This window comes from Nyctibius grandis, chromosome 11 (assembly GCF_013368605.1).
Source record: "Nyctibius grandis isolate bNycGra1 chromosome 11, bNycGra1.pri, whole genome shotgun sequence".
NCBI lineage: Eukaryota > Metazoa > Chordata > Aves > Nyctibiiformes > Nyctibiidae > Nyctibius > Nyctibius grandis.
In genome coordinates, this window is record NC_090668.1 from 234,493 (window position 1) to 259,093 (window position 24,601).

A 24,601-nucleotide genomic window follows, 5' to 3' on the forward strand; every position below is an offset into this window, starting at 1 on the left:
CCCGTCCCGCTCCGGCGAGGGGTGTCGGAGCGGCCTCAGCAGCACCCCGGGGCCGGTAACGGGCCCGTCCGGCCCCGCGTGGGTACCCCCCGTGAAAGGTGACTCCCCATGCCGTGAGCACCCATCCCAATGCAGCACCCCCGGTGCAGCGAGCACCCCGCTCCCGGACCCTGCTCACGTCCCCGGGCCGGGCCGGCACCGGCGATTGCGGGCGGGAGGGGGCACAGCCCGGGACCGGCTGCGGGCTCAAACCGTGGGGTTGGGGCGCAGAGCAGGACCACCGGCCCGGGGCGGGTGTCAGATGTGGGGGGCACGCGTGGGTGGGGGCTGATGTGGGGTGGGGAATGGGTGGGTAGCGGTACGGAGCAGCCATAGGGGGGTACGGGGCAAGTGTGGGGTCACGAGTGGGTGCGGGCCGCGGGTCGGTACCGGCTGCGGGGCCCGTGGGTGCCGCAGCCCGGCGGCGGGGCGGGCCGGGGCGCTGCGGGGCCGCAGATCGGTCCCGGGAGCCGCCGAGGCCGGTCCGGTGCCGGCGCCCCCCCGCGCCCCCCCCCCGCCCGCGCGTCTCCTCCCCCTTCCTGGTGCTCGGCGCTTTCCGCCGGAGCGGGGCAGCCGCGGGACCGGCCCGGCCGCGCCCGCCGCCGCCATGGAGTGAGGGGACGCCCGGCCCGGCCCGGCCGCCCCGCGCCAGCGGCGGCTTCCGCCAGGTAACGGCGGGGCGGGGGCGGGCGGCGGGGCCGGGGCGGCTCCTGGAGCGGGGACCGGGGCCCGTTCCGCCGCCTGGCACCTCGCGCCCCGGCCCGGGACTCGCGTAGGGCCGCCGCGCTGGGCACCGCCGCCGGGGGCGCCCGGGGGAGCGAAGCGGCCGGTGGCGGGGGGGGGTCCGCGCGGGCGCGGCAGCCCCCGGGGGCGGGCTGATGGCTGCCCCGCCATCCCCGGCCTCGCCGCCGCCCGCCCCGGGGACGGGGCTTGGGAGGTCCCGGTCCCCGAGGGCCGGGGGACCGCGGTGACAGCGGGGCAGAGCGAAAGCGCCTGGCGGGGCAGTGGTGGAGAGCGCCAGACCCCCCGGTCCCGCAGGTGGGACCCCGTGGCAGCTGGATCCAGCCTGGATTCCCCGTGCCGTGAGTCACGCTGGGGCTGGGTCAGCTGGGGAAGGCCCTGCGCCTCTTCCCCTGAACCAGAGGAGCTTTCACTGCTGGAGGGCAGCCGGCTGTGGCCAGCCCCTGCCCCCGCACGGGCTCCACGGTGTCCTCCCTGCAGCGCTGTCACCAGCGTCCCACCAGCTGGGACGGTGGTCCCGTGCCCTTGCCTTGGCCTGGGCCGGAGGGTGCCAGCAGCAGTGGCCTCCCCAGCACCCTGGGGAAACTGAGGCGTGTTGAGAGGCAGCGAGGTCTCACGGGCTGCGTCCCCGCGGGGGCAAAGCTAGAGCAGAGCCCAGGTGTCCTGAGTGTCACGCAGCAGCAAACCTCTGAGCATCTGTCCCTGAGAAAGCCCTGGGGAAATCTCTGCTCAGTGCCCGGGAGGACGAGGAGGGTGCAGAGGGCAGAGGGGTGTGTGTGCCCGCAGGCTGCCAGCCCCAGCGCCTTCCTCCAGCAGCCTCCGGCACCCGGCTGGGAAATCGCCCAGGGCAGAGGGGAGCTGGCCAGGAGAGGGGTCCCTCGCGGTCCGGGTCCCTGGGCATGGGGAGAGAGGTGGCCCCGAGGGTGGGGGGCTGCGGTCTGCTGCCAGGAAGTGCCGGTGGTTAATGAGTAACAGCCGCGAGATGTAGGGCAGCTCTCGCTTCTGGGATGTGGACTTGCTTTCCCATTGTCTGATGAGTAAGCAGAAAGCCCGTGCTGGGGGCGTGGGGGTCACCGAGCCCCTCCTGCACCCGGGCTCCTCCTGCCCGAGCTCCCAGCCTGGGGGACCCCCGGCCCCGCCGAGGAGGGGAAGCGACCCCTCAGGTGGAGGAGGAAGTGGAAGCGGCTGCGCCGAGGGAGTTTGGGAAGGGGGCACGGGGCGCACCCCGGGCGCTGCTCCCCCTCCCCGGGTGCCATATCCTGCCCCGCCATCAGCCGGAGGCGCCTCGCAGCTGCGGGGTTTCCCCGGGCCCAAGGCAGCCCTGCCCCGCGGGGGCCCCGCTGCTGCTCGGGGCTTCGGCCTCCACTTCCCCGGCCGCGTCTTTCCTCCCTGCTGCCATCCCCTGTCCGGGCAGGCCTGGCACCTCGCTCGGTGTGGGGAGCGCAGCGTTTGGGAGCCTCCGCTCTGGGGTGCCTCCGCGGTGGCTGGGCCAGCGGGAGACCCGGGGTGCACCCACAGCCTCCATGGTTGGTGTCAGTGCGCTGCACTGGGCGGTGCGGGGCTGGGGGCTGCACCTTCCCTGGCACCACCGAGCTGCGGGGCTGGGGGCTGCCGCGGCGGCTGCTTTTGCCGGGCTGTCCCGGGGTGAGGGTCCCGCAGGAGGGGCAGCTCCATCGCCCGGCCCGGGTCTCTGTCCCCGCCTGCCGCCCACCTTCCTTGCCCTAGCGCAGCAGGGTCACTGATGGAGCAAACCCTGCGCGGCCTGATCCCGCGATGGTGCAGGGAGCTGGGGCTGGGCAAGCGGGCTCCTCTCAAGGAAACCTCCCTGCAGCGCAGCCGCAGCTGGGGTATTGTTGTGGGAGCAGAGTCTTGGCAGGGAACGGCTGTTCTGCAGGAGCAGGGGAGGAAAACATGGACGTGAGGACGGGCAGGAAACGGGCTGGAGGAGCTGCTGTGACCGATGCCAGGAGGGGACGGGCCTGTCCCCCCCTCTGAGCTCCTTCGAGCCCTCGTCCCCTTGGCTGGCGGGAGCTGGGAGCCGGGAGGAGGAGCGCAGCGTCTCCTGCAGACTCTTAGCAGATTCAGGCATGCCCAGCTTGTGTCCTGGGTTGCCACTTACCAGCCAGCAGCTGCCTCCCAGGGCTGAGAAGAAATACAGGTTTTAATGGGGGGAGGAGGATGGGGATTGCATCTGGAGGATCGCAAAATCCGAGGCTGTTTTTCCCTCCTGGCTTGGTTCCCTGCACGCCAGCGGCTACGACCTCGCCAGGGCCGTGGGGAGAGCGGGGCAGTGCTCCCAGCTGTCAATGGGTGCATCGGCCCCTCCAGAGTAACTCAGCCCTTGGGCTTTGCGCCGCAGTAAATCATAGGGATCCGTTCGCTCCGGCCAGCCGAGCAGAGTCAAAAGCAAACGTGTTCCTGGAAGCGCCGGGCTTGGTGTGCCCCGGGGTCGGGCCTCCATCTGCTGCGGTTTCTGCCGGGGCTGCCATGTACGGCCGGTCCCACGGGAAGCCGAGCACCCCAGGGCTGCGCCGCCGCCACCGTCCCTGGCTGCACCCGCTGTCCCCGGGGGGTGGCCGGGGCCAGGCGCAGGCCACGCCGCCGTTGTTTTGCACCCTCCGCAGCGTTGCCCTAGTGACGCTGGCTTCCTTCCCCTCGCGTGGGTTCGCGAGGCCTCCGCCAGCTCCACCTCCGCCCTGCGCCTCGGCTCTGGCGGCGCGGCCAAGGCCCGCGGGGAACGCGCTGCCGGCGAGGGCACGTGACGCGACGCCCTGCTCGGCTGTTTGCTTTCGGGGACGGGAAGCCAGCCCTGCGCGGACGGGCTGGACGGGGTCCCGGAGGCACCCTGGCCCCACACCTGGGCGGCCGCAGGACCCGGCCGCTGCCCCGGCCAGGCCCGGGGGAGCCGGCAGCGAGGTGCGTCTGGGCCGGGCGGTGCGGTGACCCCCCTCGCCTGCCGGGCCCCAAGGGCCGTCGGAGGGGACCAGGCTCCCGTCCGGGGCTGGAGGGTGGGAGCGTGGCGGCCGCGGGGAGGAAGGGAATGAGCTGTCGGGAAGAGGCACGGCGTGGGCAGGACGGCGCAGGCGGGCTGCAGGCACGGCCGGGGCTGGCCAGGGAAGGGCTGCGGGGGTTGCAATGTCTGGCTCGGGGGGTGGCGGGGAATCTGCCCTCAGCCCAGGCCTTCCCTGGGGAGTTTCCCATCGGGCGCCTCATTCCAATCCCCCTCTGGCTTTCCATGAGCTCTGGAGCCCGAATCTGGGGTGGCTGGGGCATGTCTGAGGACGGCGCCTGCATGGGGGCAGCTGGGGAGGTGTTGGGGAGCAGGCAAGCCGCTTCACTGAGAGCACCCCAGCAGAGCGGTCTCGCCGAGCTCTGGGGCTTCACACTCGTCCTGCTCCCGGCAGCTCTCCCATCTCTCCTGTGCCAAGACCGGCGGCGCTTGCCAGTCCCTCCACGCGTCCTTGTGCGTCACCCATGGCAGGAGATGCAGGGATTCCCCGGAGATGCAGGAAACTGAGGCACAAATGGGCTGCCTACCTGCCCAGGATTGCCCAAGAGGCCGATCCTGGATCGGGCTTCCTCTTCCTCCTCCCCAGCAGCCCCGGCCCCGCTGAGCAGCAGGTTCAGACGCGGAGGGACGGGCAGCAGCTCTTGCCCACCTTCCCGGAGGAGCTGTCGGCGCTCGCCCCGGGCAGAGCTGGGCCGAGGGCTGGGGGCTCTGGCTGCAGCTGCCCGCGGTGCCTGAGCTGCCCTGCTCTCTGCTCACGTCCCCTCTCCTGTTTCTCCACAGGTGACTTCCCAAGATGTCCCTCTGGAGCATCGTCTCCCACATGCCGCCGGAGGAGTTCAGTGGCCTCTTCACAGAGTTTCCCCGCAGCCTGCGCTGTCTCCTGGCCGACTGGCTGGAGAACCAGCCCTGGTGAGTGCCCCGGTGCCCGCGGGCTCTGCCTTGCCCCAGTGCAGCTCTCCGTGATCAGCTGGGGCAGCGTCCGGGGCCGGCTGCCTTGGGGGGCCAAGCCGAGCCGGGGGGGCCCAGCCTGGGCAGCGCCTGACCCGCAGGTCTGAACGTGTGGGCAGAGGCGGGTGCGGCAGCCATGGGCGCAGCCTGGCCAGAGTCCCCTTTTTGCCTGGGAGATAATAACAGCAGTGATTGATTATCCCCGTTACGGGCACACCCAGGCTTGCCAAGGAGCTGCTTCACGCGGTGAAACAACCAGGACGCAGGCAGGAAAGCCCCCCGGCACCTCCTGCCTTGCGGGGCCACGTGCCGCGGCTCTCCAGCCAGAGGACCAGTGCACAAGGCCACGTTGCAGCAGTGGGCAAGGGGGTCTGGTCCCTGGCACATGGCTCCGGGACCCACAGCACGCAGCTCGGGCCTGGGCACCGCGGTGGGGGTCAGGCTGCAGGGATGGGGTGCGGTGGAGATGGGCGGGCGGGCGTGCAGCAGCGGGGTGTACGCGTGGGAGAGGTTTCGGGAGGTCACGTCCTCTCTGGGGAGCCGCCTCGTCCTGCTCACAGCGCAGTTCGCCCTGGTTCACGCAGCAAATTTCCCCTAGAAGTCCAGGCAGCGCTGTGTAACGCACAGGACGGCAGGGAGGCAGGTGTCCTTCCTCCCTGGAGCGAGCGTGGGGTCAGGGTTGCACAGGGGAGGATGGAGGATTCGTGCCCGTCCACCCAACCCTTGTCCCTCTCCAGGGAGTTCATCAATGGCTCGGACGCCTTCTGCGCCAGCGTGGCCGGCGGGATGCTCTCAGCCATGCTGGAGAAGCTCCGCGGCGCTGCCGGCACCAACGGGCAGCCGTGCCAGATCCTCCAGCAAGTCAGCAGCATCGAGGTGCGTGGGGGCCAGGCACGGGGACCCGCGGGGCCGTGTCGCGCTGGGATCGTGGCTGGCTGCCAGGGAAGATTTGATTATTTTATGCTCTGGATTCTCTGGTTCAAGCATCGCCCGAAGGGGCCGGTGCCAAGAGCTGATCCCCCCTCGACACCTGCGTCAAGGGCAGCGCCATCCGTGAGCACCGAGCGTGTGCGGACTCAGTGACTGGGGTTTTCAGGGCACTTCAGGGGGACAGAGGGGGTTTGTCTGCGTCCTGGGGCTGACCCCCAGCTCGCCGTGGCGCTGGGGCTGTCACAGCCGCAGCCGCGGTTCCCCTCAGCCCCCCCCCGCCAGGCTGTCCAGCTTCCCCTCGCTGCCGCGGTGCTGCAGCCCCTTCGGTGCCCGGCAGCCCCCAGGGACGTGCCCCCCGTGTCACATCCTCCTGGGCCCCGAGCCAGCCCCCAGCCCCGCGAGGAGCCCCCCCGAGTGCATTGGCCCCCCCAGCCCCCCGGCAGCCGCCTCGCCAGACGTTCCCCATTTTCTGCTTGAGCATTTGATTTCTCCTTCCTCGGGGCCGTGCGTTTCCTCTTGCTGTGTGTGCCTGCGCGTGCTGGGTTTCTTTCTCTGGGCTGTTTCTCTTTATCAGGTCTGTTCGAGTTGCTCTGTCGCTCTTCCACCCTCTGTGATTGCAGATTTAACCCCTGCACTCTCTCCTGCCAGCGAAGCTGTTAGCGTAGGGGCTGAGCGGTGCTCGCTCCCAGAGCCCCGTTCCGGTGCAAAGCGCTGCTTTTTTGGTAACAGACATTTTTAATATACAACATTTGGGAAGGGGTCAGCTTTAGTCATAACTTCTGGGGAACAGCGTAACTTTCCAAAACAAGACTGTTGCTTTTTGAAATTGCTGTAGGAAAATGCGCAGATGTTTCAGGTTAGGGGTTTTTTTTATTTAAAACCCTCAAGAAGAGCCGCCCTCCCATGTTCCCTCCTCCCACCAGGGATGGTAATGGCATCCCGTAATGGCAAACCCTCGTTTCTCCCAGGCTCCCTGCCGGCTGGCGGTGGGGCCGGGGTGCTCTCCCACGAGATGGGTAAAGGCAGGGCCAGGGAAGCAGTGAGGGGCAGTGGGGTGGGAGACCAAACCTGGGCCTTTTGTCCCCGGAACCCCGGGGCTGGCAGGGTTCGCCCTGGCAGAGCCCCGGGGCTGCCAGTGCTGCGGGGCGGGTGCAGGGGGTCCGGGGGGTCGGTCGTGGAGCTGCATCCCGGCCGGCACGGGAAGCTGCACACGCCGGCTGGCAGCTCGCCCTCGCGCTCTGCTGCTGTTTTGGGAAGTGTCTAATTTGGGAAACGCGCGAGGGCCGGAGGAGCTGGCGCGGGGCGCGGGGAGCCGGAGCCAGCGGGGAAATTCCTCTCCCTGTGTTCGGTGGAAAGCGTTGATCCACCCGGGCCGGGGCAGGTGGGAGAACCTTCACTGGCTGTCGGGCTGGCGGGTCCTGAGGAGATGCTCGACGAAGTAGATTTCCTTTGGTTTGTTTTTTTTTTAATTCGAAGTTGATTCGTATGGGGTTTTATGCACAGTTTAAAGTGGTTTTAATGCTGGAAATCAGCTCCGTCAGAACAGCGGCGAGTTGTGGTCTGCCCCACGCTTCGGGTCATCAAACCCTGGAGTCTGACTTCGGTGTGGGGAGGGGGCCTGAAATGTGTGAATGGGGTGGGAGGGGGCCGGGGTGCGTGTGTCCTGCCCCGCTGACGCCCTGTGCCTGGCTCCCTGCAGAACACGTACCAGCGGGACCCGCTGCGGCTGGTGGCCGTCCTGAAAGCCATCCTGGAGGGCGAGAAGGACGCCGTGCTCAAGAGGGTGCGTGGTCCCTGACCCCCGTCCCGGCGCGCCCCGAGGTGCGGGGCCGGCTCCGGGCCCCGCTCACCCCCTCTGCTCTGCCCCAGGGCCACCACCTGCCCCTCAGCTTCCACCGGCGGCAGGAGGAGCTGAAGTTCAGCCTGGGGCTGCAGCGGCTGCAGCACCGCATCCGCGAGATCCAGGCGCTGCGGGACGGTGAGGGGCCGGGGTCCCTGCGCGGGAAAGGCGGCGTGCCCCCCCGGGGTGCTGGGCAGGGCAGTGCAGGCACCAGCTCCCGGCGCTAACGGGGCCACCCTGTCCTTCCTCTGCAGCCTCGTCGCAGCTGAACGTGCGGGACCCGCAGCTGAAGACAGAAGGGAAACCCCCCGAGAGCGTGAGTGGGGGTCTGAGGGTTTTGGTGCCCTGGGGGGTGATGTAGGGCTGCGGGTCGATGCGGAGGACAGCGCAGTGCTGAGCCCCGTGGCCCGCGCTGCCCCGCAGGAGCTGCCCGCCCTCATCCTGGAGGCTGTGAAGGAGCTGGAGGCGGCCAAGCAGCAGATTCTGAAGAGGATCCAAATCTGGAAGAGGCAGCAGCAGCTGGCGGGGAACGGGGCCCTCTTTGAGGAGAACCTGGCTCCGCTGCAGAAGAGGTGAGGTGGCACGGGGCAGAGGTGGGGGACCCAGAGCAGCCCTCCCGCTGGTGCCCGCTGGCCCGAGGGGCTCCGGCAGGGCGGGGGTCCGGCTCTGCGTGGGCTGAGGGTGCCCCTTTCCCCGTGGTTCCCTGGGCAGGTGCGAGAGCCTGGTCGAGGTTCACTTCCAGCTGCACCAGCAGGTGATGGCGGCGAGTGCGGAGCTGGGGGCCGAGCTGCTGCCCCGGCTCCTGGAGCGGTTCAACGAGGTGTTGTCCAGCCTGGTCAAGAGGTAACGGGCCGGGGGACAGTGGTGGCAGAGGGGCGAGGTGGGTCTGCAGAGGCTGGTGGCAGAGCTGGCGGCAGCATTGTGCCGGGCGCCATCGTCTGCCCTTGTCCCCCAGCTCCTTCCTGGTGGAGAAGCAGCCCCCCCAGGTGCTGAAGACCCAGACCAAGTTCCAGGCGAGCGTCCGGTTCCTGCTGGGCCCGCAGCTGCTGAAGGCGTCGGCCAAGCCCTCCATGGTGCGGGCCGACATGGTGACGGAGAAGCAGGCACGGGAGCTGGCGCTCAGCGCCTACAGCAACGCCCTCAGGTGAGCGCCGGGCGGCCAGCGCGGGGGCGAGGGGGCTGCCGCGCCGCCGCCCCCCTGACCCCCTCCTCTGCCCAGCGAGAGCACGGGGGAGATCATGCATAACGTGGTGGCCCTGGAGACCAACCCCACCAGCGGGACCTGCTGTGCCAACTTCAAGAACGTGGTGAGTGCCACCAGCGAGGGGCCATGCGGGGGCCGCGGGCGGGCTGGGGGCTCCGCTGGGGTCCTGGGGGGCCCTGAGGCAGTGCTGTCCAGGAGGGTGGGCTGGTGCTTGCCCAGGGGTGACACCAGCTCTCCCCTCCCCAGCTGCTGAAGAAGATCAAGCGCTGCGAGCGGAAGGGGTCTGAGTCGGTGACAGAGGAGAAGTGTGCCGTCCTGTTCAGCACCACCGTGGCCCTGACCCCCGGCAACCTCTCTGTCCACCTCCAGGTACCGGCCCCTCTCCCGGAGGACGGGGCCGGGCGGTGCTGAGCCTTCCCCCGCGGGACACCCGGTCCCTGTCCCGGTGCAGAGTCCCACGCTGGGCTGGGATGGTCCCAGGGCAGCCAGCCCCGCTCCACTCGGGGTGGCCTCGGGGCTGAGTGGGGGCTGCTCTCTGCCCCCAGGTCCTGTCTCTGCCCATCGTGGTCATCGTTCACGGCAACCAGGACAATAATGCCAAAGCAACCGTGCTGTGGGATAACGCCTTCTCCGAGATCGTGAGTGCCACGAGCCGGAGGGGGGGACGGAGCTGCCGGGACACCAGGGTCCGGCTCTGGGGTGGGAGCGGTCACGGGCTGGAGCAGGAGCCCTGCACGCGGGTGGGCCGCGGCGAGCCGGGACGGGGCAGCGGGTGGGCCGCGGTCCCGATGCCGACCTGCCCCGCTGCAGGACCGGGTGCCCTTCGTGGTGGCTGAGCGCGTGCCCTGGGAGAAGATGTGCGACACGCTGAACCTGAAGTTCATGGCGGAGGTGCAGACCACCAAGGGGCTTCTCAAGGAGCACTACTTCTTCCTGGCCCAGAAGATCTTTAACGACCACAGCGCCAGCCCCGAGGACTTCCAGAGCCGCAGCGTCTCCTGGGCCCAGTTCAACAAGGTTACTGGGAGGACTGGCCAGCGTGGGCAGAGGCCAGCATGGCCCTGGGGAGCCTCACACCCCCTCTCTGCCCCAGGAGATCCTGCCTGGCCGGGGATTCACCTTCTGGCAGTGGTTTGATGGAGTCCTCGACCTCACCAAGAGATGCCTCAAAAGTTACTGGTCAGACAGGTGGGTGCTCGGGGACCAGGCGGGTTTTCATGGCTGTTCCAGGGCCAGACCGGACGAGTCCTGGTCCCAGCCCCCCTGGCGCCAGCCCACCCTCCCGTCTGTCCCCCCTCTAGGCTCATCGTCGGCTTCATCAGCAAGCAGTACGTCTGCAAGCTCCTGAGCACGGAGCCTGACGGGACCTTCCTCCTCCGCTTCAGCGACTCGGAGATCGGGGGCGTCACCATCGCTCACGTCATCCGGGGCAAGGACGGTGAGATGGGGACAGGGGCTGTCCCCACCCTGCCTGGGGGTGTCGGCCGTTACGGGGACCAGGCGATGGAGCCCTGAGCCGTGTCTCCCCTCAGGCTCCAGCCAGGTGGAGAACATCCAGCCCTTCTCCGCCAAGGACCTGTCCATCCGCTCCCTCGGTGACCGCATCCGGGACCTGGGGCAGCTCCGCAACCTCTACCCCAACACCCCCAAGGACCAGGCGTTCGGGAGTCACTACAACAGTGAGTTGGGGGGAGCAGAGGTGGGCCCGGGGCTTCACGCCTGCCTCCCCAGCGATGCTGCGGGGAGGAGGGGGGGCTTTGGGAGGGAAGAGGGGTTGGGGTCTCACCCAGGTCCTGCTGGCCCCAGAGCTTGCAGGGGCGGCCAGTGCTGGCTAAGAGGGTTGTCACGGCACGGCCCCGTGCCGGGGGGGTGTTTCATGGATGTTTCTCCTCTCCGAGCAGAGGAGCAGACGGGCAAGGACGGCCGGGGGTACGTCTCCACTGCCATCAAGATGACGGTGGAAAGCGAGAGGTGGGTGTGCGTGCGAGGCCGCGGCCGCGCCGGAGGGGCTGCACAGGGGCCGGGGCTCACGCAGACCTCCCGGGGCCTGAGCGTCGCTGCGGGTGGGGGGATTTCTGACCGGGTGAAACGGGGATGTGCTTGTGGGCGAGGAATCCCCCGTGGGAGCCCCGAGCTGCGGCGGAGCGTGGCTGCGAGCGCGCCGCCCTCAGACTGCCCTCTCTGCGCCTTCCCAGGGAGCAGCAGCCCCAGAGCGCTGCCGGGGGCCCCCCCCGAGCCCCCCCAGGCTCCCATGTTCAGCCAGCCCGTGCTGCAGCCCGAGCTGCGCCTGGAGAGCCTGCAGCCCGTGCTGAGCCCCATGTGGTGAGTGCTCGGCCAGGCCGGGGCAGGGGCATGTGCCGGGGTGCAGGGGGCAGCGGCAGAGAACGGCCGCGGGTGCTGACCCCTCCGTGTCTGCGCCCGCAGCCCCCCTGCTCCCTTCTGCCCCCAGCCCGTCCCCACGGGCTACCCCGCGGATGAGAACAACATCAACATGATGGTCTCCGACAGCCTCGGGTCCTCCTTCCCCAGGTAGGAGCGGTGCCGGTGCAGGGCGGGGGGCAGGGGGACCCCCCACCACCCCCAGGCACGGCCGGGGGGTGATTCCCCCACCCCTGAGGGCTCCTCCTCCCCGCAGCACCTCGCCGATGCTCCCGCTGCCCCTGGCCATGGACCCCACGCTGCCCCGCTGCCAAGACGTTGCCTTCAGGAACCCCTTGTAAGACCTGACACGCGGCCGGGGAGGGGCACCCTGCCCTGCACCCCCTCCTCCCAACCGCGCCGTGTGCCCGGGGCGGGCGGACCTGGAGGGACCCTCCCCAGCTGACCAGTGCTCCCAGTGCTCTGCACTACTGGTGCTCCCTACGAGGACACCCACCCCAGCCCCCCCAAACCTGGGGGCTGGCAAGTGCTCTGAGGGCAGAGGGGTGCCCCAGGGCCTGTGTCAGCCCCCCCTGCCCCGTTCTTTGCCCCCCAGGCCCTTCATGCCCAACCAGTACATGCCGGGGGAGGCCTCGCAGATGCTGCCCAGGGGCCCCTCGCCGGAGCCGCGGGACGAGGAGATGTCTGAGCTGGTCCCGTTCACGCCCATGGTGGACCCGCCGCTGCAGAGCTCCCCGAGGTGGTAAGCACGGGGGGGGTCAGCGGGGGGGCCGGGGTGGGCTGGGGGGGGGCTGCCCCGAGTCACCCCGCTGCCCCTCTCCCCAGGATGCCGCCCAGCATGGACCTGCCACCCGGCTCCGACTTCGACCAGTTCCTGCAGGAGATGTCCCTGGAGGGCCCCGCGCTGTGCCCCCCCTTCACGCCCTCCCTGCAGCGCAGCGGGTACCCCAGCCCCAGCGCCTCCTGCTGGGGGCTGGGGGAGGCCCGGTGGGACGACAGCGTCCGGCCAGGGCACGCGTGAGGGGGCTGCTGGGGGGGACGTCGGACTGTGACCCCCCCCAGCCTTGTCGGGGTTCCCGGACGTCGTATGACTTGTGCTGGGGTGGAAACTCTGGCAGGGGAGGGGGGGATTTCCTGGGGGGGGGGCAGCACTTTGGGTGACACCCCGCTCCCCCCCCTGTGTATACGCTGCACCTTGGAGCACGGAGCCGCTGCCCGCCCACGCCGCTGCGGGGGCCGCAGTCCCGGGGGGGCGGCGGGCGAGGGGCCCCGACCTGCATGGGGGGTGCCCGCAGCAGAGCGCGGTGCCCCCAGCCCACAGCCCCCGCAGGGGCCGGGCTGAGTCAGCTGCGGGGGCGGGAGGCGGCAGCAGGGAACACGCTGGGGTGGAGGTGCCAGCGCGGTGGGCGACGGGGCCTCCCCCCCGCCCGGGCCGGGGGACGCTGGGACCCCCTGCGCTGGCCCGGGGAGGGGGGGACAGACCCCTCGCACACCCGCAGTCGCCGCTTGCTTTGGGGTTTGTGAGCTGCCCCCCTGGCCTGGAGCGGCGCCGTGGCAGGGAGAGGGAGCCTGGGGGCGTGGGGCAGGAAGATAAGCCATAAAATAAAGTTTTATTCCAAAATAACAAAATAAATAATCTACTGTACACGTTACAAAGGAAGAGTCGCTAATGCTCTAAAAAGACACCACACAGTCCTAAGGGGGTGGGGGGACCCCGGGGCTGGGCACAGCTTTGGAAAGGGGGGGACAGGAGGGACCCCGAGGGGCTGGGGGGGGGCAGCACCGCCCCAGTGCCCGCCGAACGCCGCCTGCTTCGTGCTGGGAGGGGGCACACACGTGTGACACCCCGCGGCACGCGTGACACCCCATGGCACCGGGACATGCACACGCAGGTAATCGGGGTGCAGGTGCAGGGGGTGCGGGGTGCTGCGTGCGTGGAGCTGGGGGTGGGTGTGCGGGGTGGGGTGGGTGCACCATCGCGGTGCTGAGCTGCGGTTGCTGCGGGGGGTATTTACAGCCGAGACAGGGATGCGGTGCTGGGGGGGGGGGGGTTCGCAACGCGTGTGCACGGCGCACTCACGTGTGCGTGCTGCGGGGAGGGGGCTGGCGCGTGGGCGCTGCGGGGGCGTGCACGGGGCTGCGTGTGCCGGCACCGTGTGCCCGGCGTGGGCGGCGGCGCTGACGCGGGAGCACGCGGTGCCGAAGCGCGAGTCCCTGCGCGGTGACGGGGCCGGGGGACGCGGCTCGCCTGGCCGAAGGGGCCTTGGGGGGACGGTCAGCACGAGGGGTGAGCCGAGGGGGGGCCGGGCAGCCCCGTGCGGGCAGGAGGGTCTGTACAGCGGGCTGGAGTCCATGGGGGGCTTCCCAGCCCCGGGGGGGCCCAGAGCTCAGCGGGACGGGGGTATTGCTGCTGCGGGGCGGCGCGTCCCACCGCGGCTGAGGTAACCAGAGCGTCGGTGCGGGAGGAGACGGGGCCCGGGGGGGGCTCTGGCCAAGCCCTCACCAGCCCCCCCACGCCCGGAGCATCGCCGCTGCGCTGCCGGCACCCGTCCCCCAGCACGTTATTGCTTTGTTAATGGTGGTGGGGGGCTGCGGGGGCCTCACTGCCGGCTGGTCTCCTGCTCCACCTTGATGGTGCTGCGGAGGGGCTCCGGGGGGGCTGGAGCGCCCCGTTCTGCCAGTGCGTCCTCAAACTCTGTGGGGAAAGGGGGAGATGGCGTCAGGGCACCGCTGCCGTAGGGCGAAGGCAGCCGTAGCCTCGGGACCTCCCCCCCCCCCGCCCGTGGTGGGGGCTGCAGGAGCTCACCTGGTCCCGGGGGCTTCCCTGGCAGGCAGGGGCTCAGCCGCCCCACGCGCTCGTGCGAGACCAGCCGGGCCAAGCGCAGCCCCTCGTCCATCAGCGTCTGCTGCAGGATGTGGCGGCTCCAGAGCCCGTGCGGGGGGAGGCCAAGGGGCACATCGGGGGCCGCGCCGGGCGGCGGCGTCAGCCGGGGACAGGCCCCCGCTGCTGCGGAGAGGAGGGCGAGGGTCAGTGCCGAGGGGCTGGGGGGCAGCCGCCGCCTGCCCACGGGGAGGGAAGGGCCCCACTCACCCTGCACGGGGCCGTCGAGGCTCTCCCCGGAGAGGCTGCCCGCGTCCTCCTCCAGGCTGGCTCGGTACGCGGCCCCGGGGGGCTCCGGCCCCAGCGGCAGCAGCTCGGGGCGGCTCTGCTCCCCCCCCTGCCAGGAGCACGCGGGTGGGCGCGGGGGCCGTGCACGGATCCCGTCCTGCCGGGGGGCTCCGCACCACCGCCCCAGGGGCCCACGGCTGCGCAGCCCCGCGGTCGCCCCCCCAGCCCCTCGCCTCACTGCCCGCCCCAGCCAGCGCAGGCAGCCCCGGGCACGCTGCGCCATCCCGCCCGTGCGTGGGCGAGCGCCTGCCCACACTCCCAGGTGTGTGCACCTGCACACGCGTGTGCACCCCCCCCCCGCACCCCCGTGTGTGTGGGTTTGTGCCCCCCACCCCGCACCCACCTCCTGCTTGAGCCGCTTGGCCGCGGTGGCTCCGCTCTCCTCGGGGTGGGCCCTGCGCGGGGGGAGAAGGGGCTGCGTCAGGCGCGGGGGCGGCCACGCAGAGCCCCCCCCCGACAGGCACGGCTGCCCCGGCTCCTGCCACGCCGCGGGCAGCGCCAGCCACGGCGGCACGCGTGGGCGGCCACCCGGGCAGGGCGTGCCGCGATCGGGGCTTTGGCGCAGATGGAGCCGGGGGCGGCAAACGGGGGGAGCAGCTGGAGAGCGAAGGGAAAAGGCAGCCCGGCCGTGGCACCCCACGGGCAGGAGCTTTGGGGAAGGGGGCAAGGGATGGGGCATCCCCAGCAGCATCCCCCCGGTGCCAGGCATTGCCCCCCCCCAGTGCCAGGCATCCCCTCCCCGGTGCCAGGCATCCCAGCCATCCTCTCCGCCTCCCACGCCTCCGAGGTCAGGCAGAAAACAGCCCACACAAGGGAAAGGGGAACTCGGGGGCGCGGGGTCTTGTCCCCGTTCAGAAGCGCAGGGTTGTGGTGCTGCTCGAGGGGGTGACGGCCAGGCCCCCCATGGCCCGTGAGGAGGGGTTTGCCAGTCCGGGCTCACCTGGCGACCTTGAGCGAGGACAGGTAGGTGCTCTCCCGCGCAACCTGCCGCGAGAGCGAGAAGAGCTCGACGCGCCGCAGCAGCAGCGAGTTGTCCCGCAGGCAGAACTGGGCGGCCGCCTCGTTGATGATGAGCTGGGGGCAGAGACGATGCGTGAGCGGGGACGGGGACGGCAGCGCCCACGGGACCCCACGGCGAAGGCAGCGCCTGCTCCAGGCAGCCAGATGCTGCCTGGGTGGGAGCGGACCCCGGCTTCCACCCTCTCTGTGCTGGAGCCCCCACCCCAACCTCCTCCCCAGGCCAGAGCCCGTCGTCCCCCTCCACCTCCAGAGCCACCCCAGCCCCCGCCCTGAGCCAGCACATCCCCGGGACCTCCGAGCACGGACCCCGCCGCGCTGCCCACCTCGTGCAGGGTGAGCTGCTTGCCCTCGCGGCGCCGGGCCTCGCCGCGGCCGTAGATCGCGCTGTGCCGGCGGATCTCCTCCTCCTTGTGCCGGTCGCCATCCTCCAGCTGGAAGATGTGCCCCACCGCCTTGGCCAGCTTCTTGTTGAGCTTCATCAGCGCCCGCAGCTCGGCCTCGCCGCCCCGGGGGTAGCTCTGCAGCAGCCTCTCCACGCTCTCAGCCACCGTCCGCACCAGCTCCGGCTCCAGCGCCTCCGCGCCCACCGGCTGCTCGCCGCCGCTCCCACTGGGGGAGAAGGGGGGACCCCCCGGCTCCTCGTCCCCGCCACCCTCCGACTCGGGGGTGCTCCTCCCCAGCCACGGTGGGGCTGCCGACGGCGACAGCTTCTCCCCGGGCTCTGTGGGGCTGCGGGCCGGGGGCGTCCCGGCGCTGCTGCCCCCCTTGCCCGCAGCTTCACCGGGGCTGGCGTGCCCGTTGCTCAGCGCCTTGCGCCCACCGGCCTCGGACAGCTTGAACAGGGGGATGCTGCTGACGGGCACGGCTGGGACGGGCTGGCTGAAGAGCCCGGGGTTGGAGGCCCACTCGCGCAGGGCCTTCTGGAGGCGGCGGACGTGCAGGGGCTTGGTGGCCATGCCCACCAGCGCCATGATCTCCAAGAACTCCTCCTCGCCCGCCTCGCAGAGCTGCTGCACGTCGTCCCCCCCTTGCTGGATGAAGGTCTCGTAGTAGCCCAGCAGGTTGGCGCGCTGCAGCACCCGGTACAGCTGCAGCTCCCCCAGCGTGCGGGGCAGGGCCATGGCGAGCCTGCGGGACAGACGGTGTCACGACGGGGGGGGGGGGGGGACGGGGACAGATGGACGGACAGGCAGGAGCAGCCCGGGGGTACAGGGCTGGGGGGGTGGAGCACTCCAGGGGGGATGGGCTGACATGGGGTGTTTCGGGGTCCCCAAACCCTACGGGGTGCCCAGGCCCCCCCGTGCTCCCCAGGCTGGGACAGATCCCGTGGCCACAGCTCCCTCGGACACGGCACGGGCACGCGTGGGGCGCCCCTCCCTGCCCCCCTCCCCTCCCGGGGCCGTGCCCAGCCCCTCCTACCCCCCCCCCCCCCTCCGTGGGGCCGGGCACGCTCCCGGGGCTGCCCCAGCCCTCCCCATCCCCGACGGCACGGGGCTGGTGATGTGCCGGTGTCCCGGTCCCGCCGGGGCCATCCACCCCCGGGTCCCCCACCCTGCTCGGCGCCTCCCGGTGCCCCGGACCGATCCGATGCCCCGTCCCCCCCCGCGGTCCCCCGGCACCCCCCGGTCGCTCACCGCCGGCTGGAGCCGCCTCCGGCCGCTGCGCCCGCCCCGTGCGCGGCCGCCGTGGGCCCCGGGGGGGCGGCGGGGGCTCCGGGGACGGCGCTCGGCGGCGGGCCGAGGGTCCGGGGGGTGCCGGGGCTTGGGGGTCCCGCGGCCGGGCCGGGCGCGCTCGCTCCGCCGCTCCGCGCCGCTTCTGCGCGCCGCCCACACGGGCGGTACCGTGAAATAGCAGCGGCCCCGGCTGCGCCGCGGCGTGGGAGGCCCCGGGGGCGGATCCCGCGGCTGCCGCCCCCGCCGAGCGCAGCGCGGGCGGCCGCGGCGGGGGGAGCGGGCGGGGGCGGCGGCACCGGCCCCCCCCGGCGGGAGGCGCAGCGGCACCGGGAGCGGGGCCGGGGGAGCGGGGACCGGCGCCCTCCACGGCGGCAGCGGGGGTCCCGCAGCCCGGGCAGCCTCTGCCGCGGGGCGGGGGGCAGCGGGGACCCGGCCGGGGGCCGCGGGGCGGACACGGGACTCACTGGGGGTCCGTGGGGGGAGGCGGGACCCTCCGGAAGCGGCGCCGGGCGGAGGGGACGCGGGTCGGGGGGTCCCGCCGCCAGCGCAGCCCCCGGCTGGACCCGCGGGTGCCCGGTGCTCGCGGGGACACCCAGCACCCCGGTCCGGCAGTGCCCGGCGCCGTCCCCGCGGGACCCTCGCGGTCCCCAAGGGGTGCAGCCCCCCCGCCGGGGTCCCGCGGCTGCGTTCGCATCTCCGGTTCCTGCAGCGACCCGGCGAGGCGCGGCGATGCTCCCGGGCCCCGCTGTCCCCGTTACCCCGGCGCTGTCCCGGGAGCCCCCGCCCCGCCCGGAGCCCCTTGCAGGGGCCTGGCACGTTGTGTCTCAGCGCCCCGGACACCGGCAGGCACCGGCTGCCCTCGATAGGCTTCAGGGTGAACCCCCCCATGGCGCAGGACTTGCCCCAGAGCAGCGAGACGGGGAGCGGAGGGAGAACGTTTCTCGGGTGGGGGGGGGACGATGAAGGCCCCCGCCCGCATCACCGCGGGCCCCACGGGACGGTCACGGCTCCCGCCCCGTCTCCGGCCCCGCCGGGCTCGGCGCTATTTATACCGCGGCCGGGCGCCGGGCCCGGGTCCAGCCGCCTCCGCGCTCCTGCCCGGGGGGGCCGTGGCGGGGCCCGGGCACGTCCCCGGGGCTGGCGGGGGGCAGCCGGGGCTCCCCCACGGGCACAGTCCCCGGCGCGGGGGTCCTGCCCCAGCCCTCCCCGCTGCCCCCCCCCCCGCCCCGACCGGCCGCCCCCTCCCACGCCCCCGGTGCCAGGCGTCCGGCGCGGCGGTGCCGTTCCCAGCCCCGGCGCTGCCCCCGGCTGACGCACATCCTCCGCCCACGGCCCCGCCGCTTCCCGGCTCCACCGCCCACGGCCCGGGGGGGCCGCCCAAGCCCGCTCCCCGCCCACGGGCCGCCGCGCACCCGCCGTCCTGGCGCCCGCGGCCCCACGGGGAGGGACCCGCGCGGCGGGGGGGGCCCCCCCCCACCCCCGAGGGGCTGGGGGAGCCCCGCACCGGGGAGAACCGGGGCATCGTGAGCAGGGCCGGGGCGGGCACGGAGCCCCCCGACCTCGCCGAGCCGCCCCTTCTCCCGTGGGGTGCAGGATCCCCCCGCTGCCAGGGGTCGCCCCGCTCCCCCGGGGGCCCGCCCGTCCCCAGCCGGGGGGACTCCACGGAGCAGCCCCGGCCCGGGCGCGGCAGGACGGTGAGCGGTGACCGGGGCCGGGTCCCCCCCGCGCCCCGGCGGGTCCGGGGCGGCCGAGGGGCGGGACCCCCTCACAAAAACAACACGAGAGCGCTTCCTGATAGGAGGGGGCGCTTATCAATCAGGCGAGACTCGGGAGAGGGCGGGCCGGGCCGGGCCTGCGCTCTGATAGGCTGGCGGAGGTGCCTCTCAGAGCCGTTGCTAAGGGAGGGCTCACGGTTGCTACGGGCTGGGCGGGCCTCTGGATTGACTGGCGCTCCTATTGGTCACGCGGTCACCCGGGGCGGAACCATGGCTGCAGGTCCTGTCAGTCAGTGCGGCAGACAGTGGGGGGCGTGGGCGAGGCAGCAGCGGCGTTCCGATAGGTCGGCTCAGCCGTCACTCGGCGATGACGGCGCGCGAGCCCCCCGCTCTGGTTGGCTGCCGCCGGCCCCTCTGCGGCCGTTGCCAGGCGGGCGCGGGAAGCGGAAGTCGGCGGCGCGGCCGCGGCGGGAGGGATGAAACCGGCTCCGGGGCGGCGGCGGCTCCTGGCGGCGCTGGTGCTGCTGCTGCTGCTGCCGGCGCCGCTGCGGGGCGCAGGTACGTGGGGTCGGCGGTGTCGCTGGGCGGGAGTGGGGCAGCGGCGGCGGTGTCATGGCGGGGAGCGGAGCGGGGCGGCGGCGTCATGGCGGGGCTCGGGGCGGCGGTGGCCCCCGGGGAGCGGGGCGGCGGTGTTATGCGTCATGCGGCGGCGGGAGAAGGTGGCTGGGGCCGGGGGGCTCCAGCCCGGGGTCTCTGCCGGCCCCGGCGCGAGCGGAGCAGCTCCCGGAGCGGCGGCGGGGCCGGCGGCCGCGGGCGGAGCGGGACAGCGGCTGGAAGCGGCGGCGCTGACCCAGCCGGGCCCCGGGCAGCGTCTGGCGGGGGCCGAGCCCCGCGGCCGCCTCTGCCAGCCCCGGGGAGCCCCAGGGCACGGCCCCGCCGCTCGCAGGGCCCTCCCGGGGCTCCGGCCAGGTGGGTGGCGGTGGGGCCCGGTGCTGCGGCAGAGGGTGCTGGCGGGGCCGGGCGTTCGGTGTCTCCCCGCCCGGATCTGCCGGTGGGGCCGGGCCCTCTGTGGGGCGCCGGAGCCTCCTCCCCGCGGGGGGCGAGTTCGTGCAGGCGGCGCGCCCGGGTTTAATTTTCCCTGAGATGGGACCGGCTCGAGGACGAGGAACCGGGCTGGAAGGGGGAGCAGGGGCGGGGTCTGTGCCGGGGTTAGCCCAGGAGAGAGCCAGGCAGCGTATTCACAGGGGAGCAGAGGGAGGAATTTTATCTTTTCCCTCCCAGAGTTTGTTTAACTGGGGGTGCTCTGGGGAGGGAAAGCAGACCCGCGTGTCTTGGTGGGTGAAGCAGATGGGAAGAGGGGGCCCCGCGTGCGGTCCGCGTTGCTGAGTCCCTCCGCTCCGTGTCGCGCAGATGCCAGGGAGTCGGTCATCCCGCTGCGCGAGGGCCGCGCCTACTACCGCTCCGCTTCGCACCACTTCTGCTACACCAACACACGCGTCCCGCAATGGCACGACATATGGACCAGGACGCAGGTGAGAGCAGAAGGCAGGTCCTCCGGGCCTGGCTGGGCTGAGCCCCGCCGGCAGCTGCCCCCGAGCCCCCCGTTCACTTCCCTGCCCTGCGCAGATCCGGGTCAACAGCAGCCGGATGATCCGAGTCACCCAGGTGGGCAGCGAGGAGGAGCTGGAGGAGTTCAGCGTGTGGAACGTCATCTTCTCCTTCCTGAAGGAGAAGCTGAACGACACCAGCATCGACGTGGATCTCTACAGCAACAAAACCTGCCTGAAGGTTGAGCTGCTGGAGGCCGGCACCACGTACTGCGTCGTCCTCTTCCGACGTGCGTCTCCTCTGTGGCTGCCCCTTCCCTGTCCCTGTGACCACGTGGCAGGCTGGAGCTCGAGCCAGAGGGCACCGTGCCAGGGTCCCTCTCAACCTGGACTAACTCTCTTTCCAGGCTTTGACCCTAAGCTGTTCCTGGTTTTCTTCCTGGGCCTGTTGTTGTTCTTCTGTGGGGACATGCTGAGCAGGTGAGTCGCCTCCTTTCCCCCAGGAGCTGGGCAGTGCCTGGCTGGCTCTTGGGACGTTGCTCCCAGCGGGTGTGTTTGCACACAGACATCTGTGAGCTGTAAAACACCTTGTGCATGTGTGTGGTCTCTGCAGGAGCCAACTCTTCTACTACTCGGCCGGGATTAGTTTTGGCTTGCTGGCCTCGCTGCTCGTCCTCGTCTACATGATGTCCAAGGTCATGCCCAAGGTGAGTGTGAGGCTGTCTGGGGGTGGGAGACCTCGCAGCAGCAGCCCTTTCTACACCTGTACGGCTGTTCTGGTGAGCGCTGGGGTACTTAGCCTTGGGGTGCTGGGTTGTGGGTCTGGCTTTGCATGGAGCAAGGCTCAGCAGCTGGGGGGAGGCAGCCATGGCTGCCCCACTGCCTGTCTTGAATTTCCCATCTCCTTCCCTAGAAAAGTCCTGTTTACTTCCTGCTGGTAGGAGGCTGGTCCTTTTCCCTGTACCTGCTTCAGCTGATCTTCAAAAACCTCCGGGAGATCTGCAAGTCCTACTGGCAGTACCTCCTGGGTAGGTGTGAGCCCTTCGGACTCGCCGGTTCACCAGTTGTCTCCTACTGGAGCCGCAACGTGCTGCTGGAGAGCACTGGGGCTTCCTGCGGGCTCTGGCGTCGGGTTTAGCCGCAGCCCTGGCAGATGCTGCTCAGCCAGCTCCCGTCAGCCCCGCTGAGCCCCCCGGTTCGTGCCTGCCCAACCCCTCTGCTCTCCCGCAGGCTACCTGCTGCTCGTGGGCTTCGTGAGCTTCGGCGTGTGCTACAGGTACGGCCCGCTGGAGAACGAGCGCAGCATCAACCTCCTCTCCTGGGCCCTGCAGCTCCTGGGTCTGCTGCTGATGTACTCGGGCATCCAGATCCATCCCATCGCCTTGGCCTTGGTGGTCATCGCCGTCTGCACCAAGAACCTGGACTACCCCCTGCAGTGGGCCTTCACTGCCTACAGGTGAGGACCGCAAGCACCCCGGCTTGCTCCTGGTTCCCAGCCGTTGTCGGGCCCTGATGAGCTGCTAGATGGAGCCTGTGTCGCAGACCCAGGGCGTTTTCACTGGGGTTTGGGGCTCAGGTGGGTATACGGGGGGTGTTGTGTCCCTTTGTCCCCGGGGTTGGTGCAGGGGAGCGCCCTGCTCCTCCTCGTGGCTGTCAGCCTCCCTCGGGAGTGAGGAGCAGAGGCTGGAGGGACGCAATCCGCTCCCTGCCCTGGGAGCGGGGCCTGCCCTGGGGGTCCTGCCCCCGCTGGGCAGGCAGTAACTGGTGCTGCTCCGCTGGCAGGAGAGTCCAGAGTGCCAAGGTCGGGCCGAGCCCCCCTCGCCTGCTGACGGAGGAGGAGTACCGTGTCCAGGGCGAGGTGGAGACGCGCAAGGCGCTGGAGGAGCTTCGGAGCTACTGCAGGAGCCCGGATTTCTCTGCCTGGACTGCAGTCTCCCGCATCCAGTCTCCCAAGAGGTAACATCCCCTGTCAGCCCGCTCAGGATGGCTGACTTGCATCTCCATGCGCTGCTGAAGGCTGCAGTTGCTCTGTGCTGTCACCTCTGGCGTTAGGGAGACAGAGGCACAGGAGGTCCGGGGTGTGCCATGGGGGAAGGACAGATAACACCGTCCCGGCACTGAAACGCTTCACCCCGGCTCCTTGTGTGCCAGGGCCTCGCAGGAGGCCGCCGGGCACGCGTGCACAACACGCTTCTTGCGGCTTCTTCCCAGGTTTGCTGACTTTGTGGGTGGCGCCTGTCACGTCACCGCCAACGAGGTCTCTGTCCACGAGCGGGAGTATGGCCTAGACGGCATCTTCTTTGATGACCAGCTCTTTGAGGAGGAGGAGGAGGAGGAGGAGGATGACCGCTTTGACAGGGATCACACGAGTTACTCCCTGACCCACAACCACCTGGATGCTGACTGAGGTCAGGGACCCCGGACCCACAGAGGCGAGGGGCAGAACTGCAGAGGCTGCTTCCCCTGACGCCTGCGGAGCAGAAAACCCCGTTTGCCCGGGAGAGCTGGCGCGTCTGCTCCCAGCACCCCCAGTTCCCCCCCTGAGCTGGGCTGCCGTGAGCTCTGCAGCAGAGTCTGGTGGGAGAACGGGGGGGCTGACACCCTCATCTCCCCCAGGCAGCTCCTGCCAGGCTCAGGCGTGAAGGGTTTTGTCAGCAGAGCCCTGGGTGCTGGCAGGGGAGACGCAGGGAGCTGGTCCTGGCTGGGAACCGCAGGGCAGGCGAGGCCTGCGCTGCTGACAGGACGTGGGATGCTGGTCCTGTCGGAAGGTGGACTGGAGCCACCCTGGCTGTCGGTGTGGGTGCTTGGGAGCTCCCAGTGCCTGAATCGTAGGGGCAGGGTCCCCTGACCCGGGCCTGGGTGCTGATCCCGCTCCTGTGAGCGCCCTGAGCCCCGTCCCTCGGCACCGCTGCTGTGCCCAGCAGACGGGAGCCCCCTTCCCTCCCCGCTGCCTCGGGGCCACCGGGCACCCTGGCTCTGCCAGGAGCGCTGCTGCCTGCCAGGGTGGGGACGGAGCGAAAGGTGTGTCTTGCGTGCAGGTGCCTGTCAGGGTGACGTGCACGAGAGGAACTTTGGACCCGTCCCTCCGGTACCTGTGTGCTCAGCATCTGCCGGGCTGCCATGGGAGGGAGCGGGCAACGAGTGGCTCCTCCTCCTCCTCCTGCTGTTACCAAAGATGCCAGAGGGCTCTGGCTGGACAGGCTGTGCCTCTGCCTTGGCTTAGCCCGTGTCGATACCAAAAACCCCAGCGCCTCCCTGGCAGAGACGTGGCTTGTCACAGAGCTCGGGAGGAGGCAGCCTTGAAGCCTGCTCAGTGCCCCGTGCGCTCGCCCCGCTCCAGTTGTGTTGTGGTGGGGCCCGTGCTCAGCCTCCCTCGTCCTGCGCCTCTGCCAGGTGGTCCCTGGGCTGAGGATGAGTGTGGATGTGCTGCTTCCTCCCCGCCTTGCTGGCGGTTGGGTGCTGGCAGCTCCCTGCCCCCCTGAAGCTGGTGCCCTCTGCCCCCAACCTGCTGTTACAGGGGGTGTCCCCCCATGCTCCTCTCCCAGCTGGTGCGGGCAGGGGGTGGCGATGGCCCTGCCTGTGCTCCCGCTCCCCACGCTGGGGAGGGGGCTCTGCGCCCCGGGGCCAGCTCAGCGCCGCCGGCCCTCGGCCTTGCCCAAGCACAAAGCCGGAGGGGACGCCCCAAACTATGCAACTTCCTAAGCAATAAAGCTGCCCCACGACTGCGCTGCTGCCCGGGGCCTGGCCCCCACAGCCCGGCCTGTGCCCCCACCGGAGCTTTTGCCGTTGGTTTGTTTCTGTCCCAGGTTACTCCCCTGCCCTTGTTCCGCTTCCTCCCTGCTCTGCTGTGAGCAGCTGCTGTTACTGTGTCCCTCTGTCCCCTCTGCGTGGTTAATGACTGATTATATTTTTAATAAAGATGTATTTTGTAGGTACTGAGCCTTGTTTGTCTGTCTGGCAGTGACCCCGGGGCTCAGCCCCGGCTCTGGCTCGTCCCCCCGTGGGAGCTCGCTCTGCCAAGGATGCTGCGTGGTGCCTGGAGGACACAGAACAGGCCCCTGGGTGATGGGCTCCCCGCGGCAGCCCCAGAGCAGCGGCAGGACCGAGCGTGGCCGCGGGTCTTGCCCTGTCTGCGGTGCGGGCAGGTGTGCTCTCCCCGGGAGCAGCCCTGGGCGCTGCCGGCTCTGCCAGCCCCTGTACCTCGCCCCGGTTTCCCGCAGCCCTGGGAGGAAGCTCCCTTTGTTTGCTTGGCTGCAAGTGACTTTTCTCTTCTTGTTCCTGCTGCGAGCGGCCAGGGCAGGGAGGGGAGAGGGTGGCAGCAGCCCGGCCGGGCTGGGGGCTGGCGGGCAGCCTGGGGCTGCTTCCCAGCTGGCTGCTGTGCTTTGT

The 24,601-nt window shown here is 71.0% G+C and overlaps 3 protein-coding genes across 4 annotated transcripts; 2 read left to right on the top strand and 1 right to left on the bottom strand.

The window, feature by feature from the left end:
* The first annotated feature begins 619 nt into the window (after positions 1-619).
* On the top strand, positions 620-12,747 carry STAT6 (signal transducer and activator of transcription 6). The gene is given in 23 exon segments (XM_068409995.1): positions 620-707; positions 4,571-4,699; positions 5,476-5,614; positions 7,368-7,451; positions 7,538-7,646; positions 7,763-7,824; positions 7,932-8,080; positions 8,220-8,351; positions 8,464-8,652; positions 8,728-8,815; positions 8,959-9,081; positions 9,258-9,350; positions 9,523-9,729; positions 9,806-9,900; positions 10,014-10,150; positions 10,245-10,391; positions 10,614-10,683; positions 10,908-10,938; positions 10,940-11,034; positions 11,137-11,241; positions 11,348-11,428; positions 11,687-11,833; positions 11,917-12,747. Coding segments are annotated over 22 exon segments (2,595 nt in total). The 5' UTR covers positions 620-707; positions 4,571-4,583; the 3' UTR covers positions 12,113-12,747.
* NAB2 (NGFI-A binding protein 2) lies at positions 12,692-16,996 on the bottom strand. Of its 2 annotated transcripts, none has more exons than XM_068409997.1 (7): positions 16,915-16,996; positions 15,604-16,408; positions 15,201-15,334; positions 14,604-14,655; positions 14,183-14,309; positions 13,898-14,095; positions 12,692-13,786 (listed from the first exon to the last, which is right to left on the bottom strand). In XM_068409997.1, exons 2-7 carry the CDS (start codon positions 16,399-16,401, stop codon positions 13,692-13,694), a joined length of 1,404 nt encoding a protein of 467 aa, XP_068266098.1. In that variant the 5' UTR covers positions 16,402-16,408; positions 16,915-16,996; the 3' UTR covers positions 12,692-13,691. The 2 variants fall into 2 exon arrangements, with proteins under 2 accessions (XP_068266098.1, XP_068266097.1); XM_068409996.1 differs by having other exon boundaries at positions 13,898-14,098.
* A 2,003-nt stretch (positions 16,997-18,999) lies between these two features.
* On the top strand, positions 19,000-24,128 carry NEMP1 (nuclear envelope integral membrane protein 1). Its single transcript, XM_068410778.1, is given in 10 exon segments — positions 19,000-19,071; positions 19,073-19,226; positions 20,079-20,200; positions 20,295-20,505; positions 20,623-20,695; positions 20,829-20,922; positions 21,129-21,243; positions 21,446-21,671; positions 21,998-22,171; positions 22,427-24,128. Coding segments are annotated over 10 exon segments (1,401 nt in total). The 5' UTR covers positions 19,000-19,035; the 3' UTR covers positions 22,623-24,128.
* The last annotated feature ends 473 nt before the right edge of the window (positions 24,129-24,601 follow it).

Excerpts from the sequence above, each read along its gene's own strand:
- NAB2 (XM_068409996.1), bottom strand. The coding sequence starts at position 16,401 with ATGGCCCTGCCCCGCACGCTGGGGGAGCTGCAGCTGTACCGGGTGCTG. Across the intron at positions 14,656-15,200 it reads TCCTCGCTCAAGGTCGCCAG|GGCCCACCCCGAGGAGAGCG; the intron begins GTGAGCCCGGAC and ends CCCCCCGCGCAG. Across the intron at positions 14,099-14,182 it reads CCTCGACGGCCCCGTGCAGG|CAGCGGGGGCCTGTCCCCGG; the intron begins GTGAGTGGGGCC and ends TCCTCTCCGCAG.